The following is a 431-nucleotide window of genomic DNA, read 5'->3' as shown; positions in this document are numbered from 1 at the left end:
GGCCTGCTCGCTCCAGCCTCCCCGCCGCCCAGCCGCTGCCCGGCTCGCCCCCGCCGGCTCGCCCAGGGGCCTCACCCCCGGCCAAGAACACGGTCCTCCCGTAGCGAAAGGCCAGGGGCACCGGCGAGTGGCTTCAAAACATAGCGGAGCCCGGGCCCCCGAGACCGTTAAACCGCGGGCGGAGTGGAGACCAGCGCGGAGCCTTGTGTGGCCTCGGGTTTCAGCCCAGCCGCGCTTCCGTCCGCAAACTTCACTCCCGGGGACCCCCTACGCCCCCCCACAACCCGCCCCAGCCCCCGGCAGACCCCCACGACGCGGCCACGGGGCCAATACCTTATAGAAAGCCCCGTTGGAGCCGCGAACCTCCACCGTCAGCTCCGCCATGTTGGAACCGCAAAGGCCGCTGGGAAGAGATTCTAGAAACTTTCCAA

The 431-nt window shown here is 69.6% G+C and overlaps 1 protein-coding gene across 1 annotated transcript in view; it reads right to left on the bottom strand.

The window, feature by feature from the left end:
• Fxr1 (fragile X mental retardation, autosomal homolog 1) overlaps positions 1-396 on the bottom strand; it is a 57870-nt gene extending 57474 nt beyond the window's left edge. The window contains exon 1 of the mRNA XM_013033676.1: positions 334-396. Coding sequence (XP_012889130.1) covers positions 334-384 — 51 coding nt within the window. The 5' untranslated portion in view covers positions 385-396. The remainder of the gene's footprint in view (positions 1-333) is intronic.
• Between the last annotated feature and the right edge of the window lie 35 nt (positions 397-431).

This window comes from Dipodomys ordii, unplaced genomic scaffold, assembly GCF_000151885.1.
Source record: "Dipodomys ordii isolate 6190 unplaced genomic scaffold, Dord_2.0 Scaffold175, whole genome shotgun sequence".
In the NCBI taxonomy this organism is placed as follows: Eukaryota; Metazoa; Chordata; class Mammalia; order Rodentia; family Heteromyidae; genus Dipodomys; species Dipodomys ordii.
The sequence above is the reverse complement of the archived record's forward strand: the minus strand, read 5'-3'. Positions and strand labels throughout refer to the sequence as shown.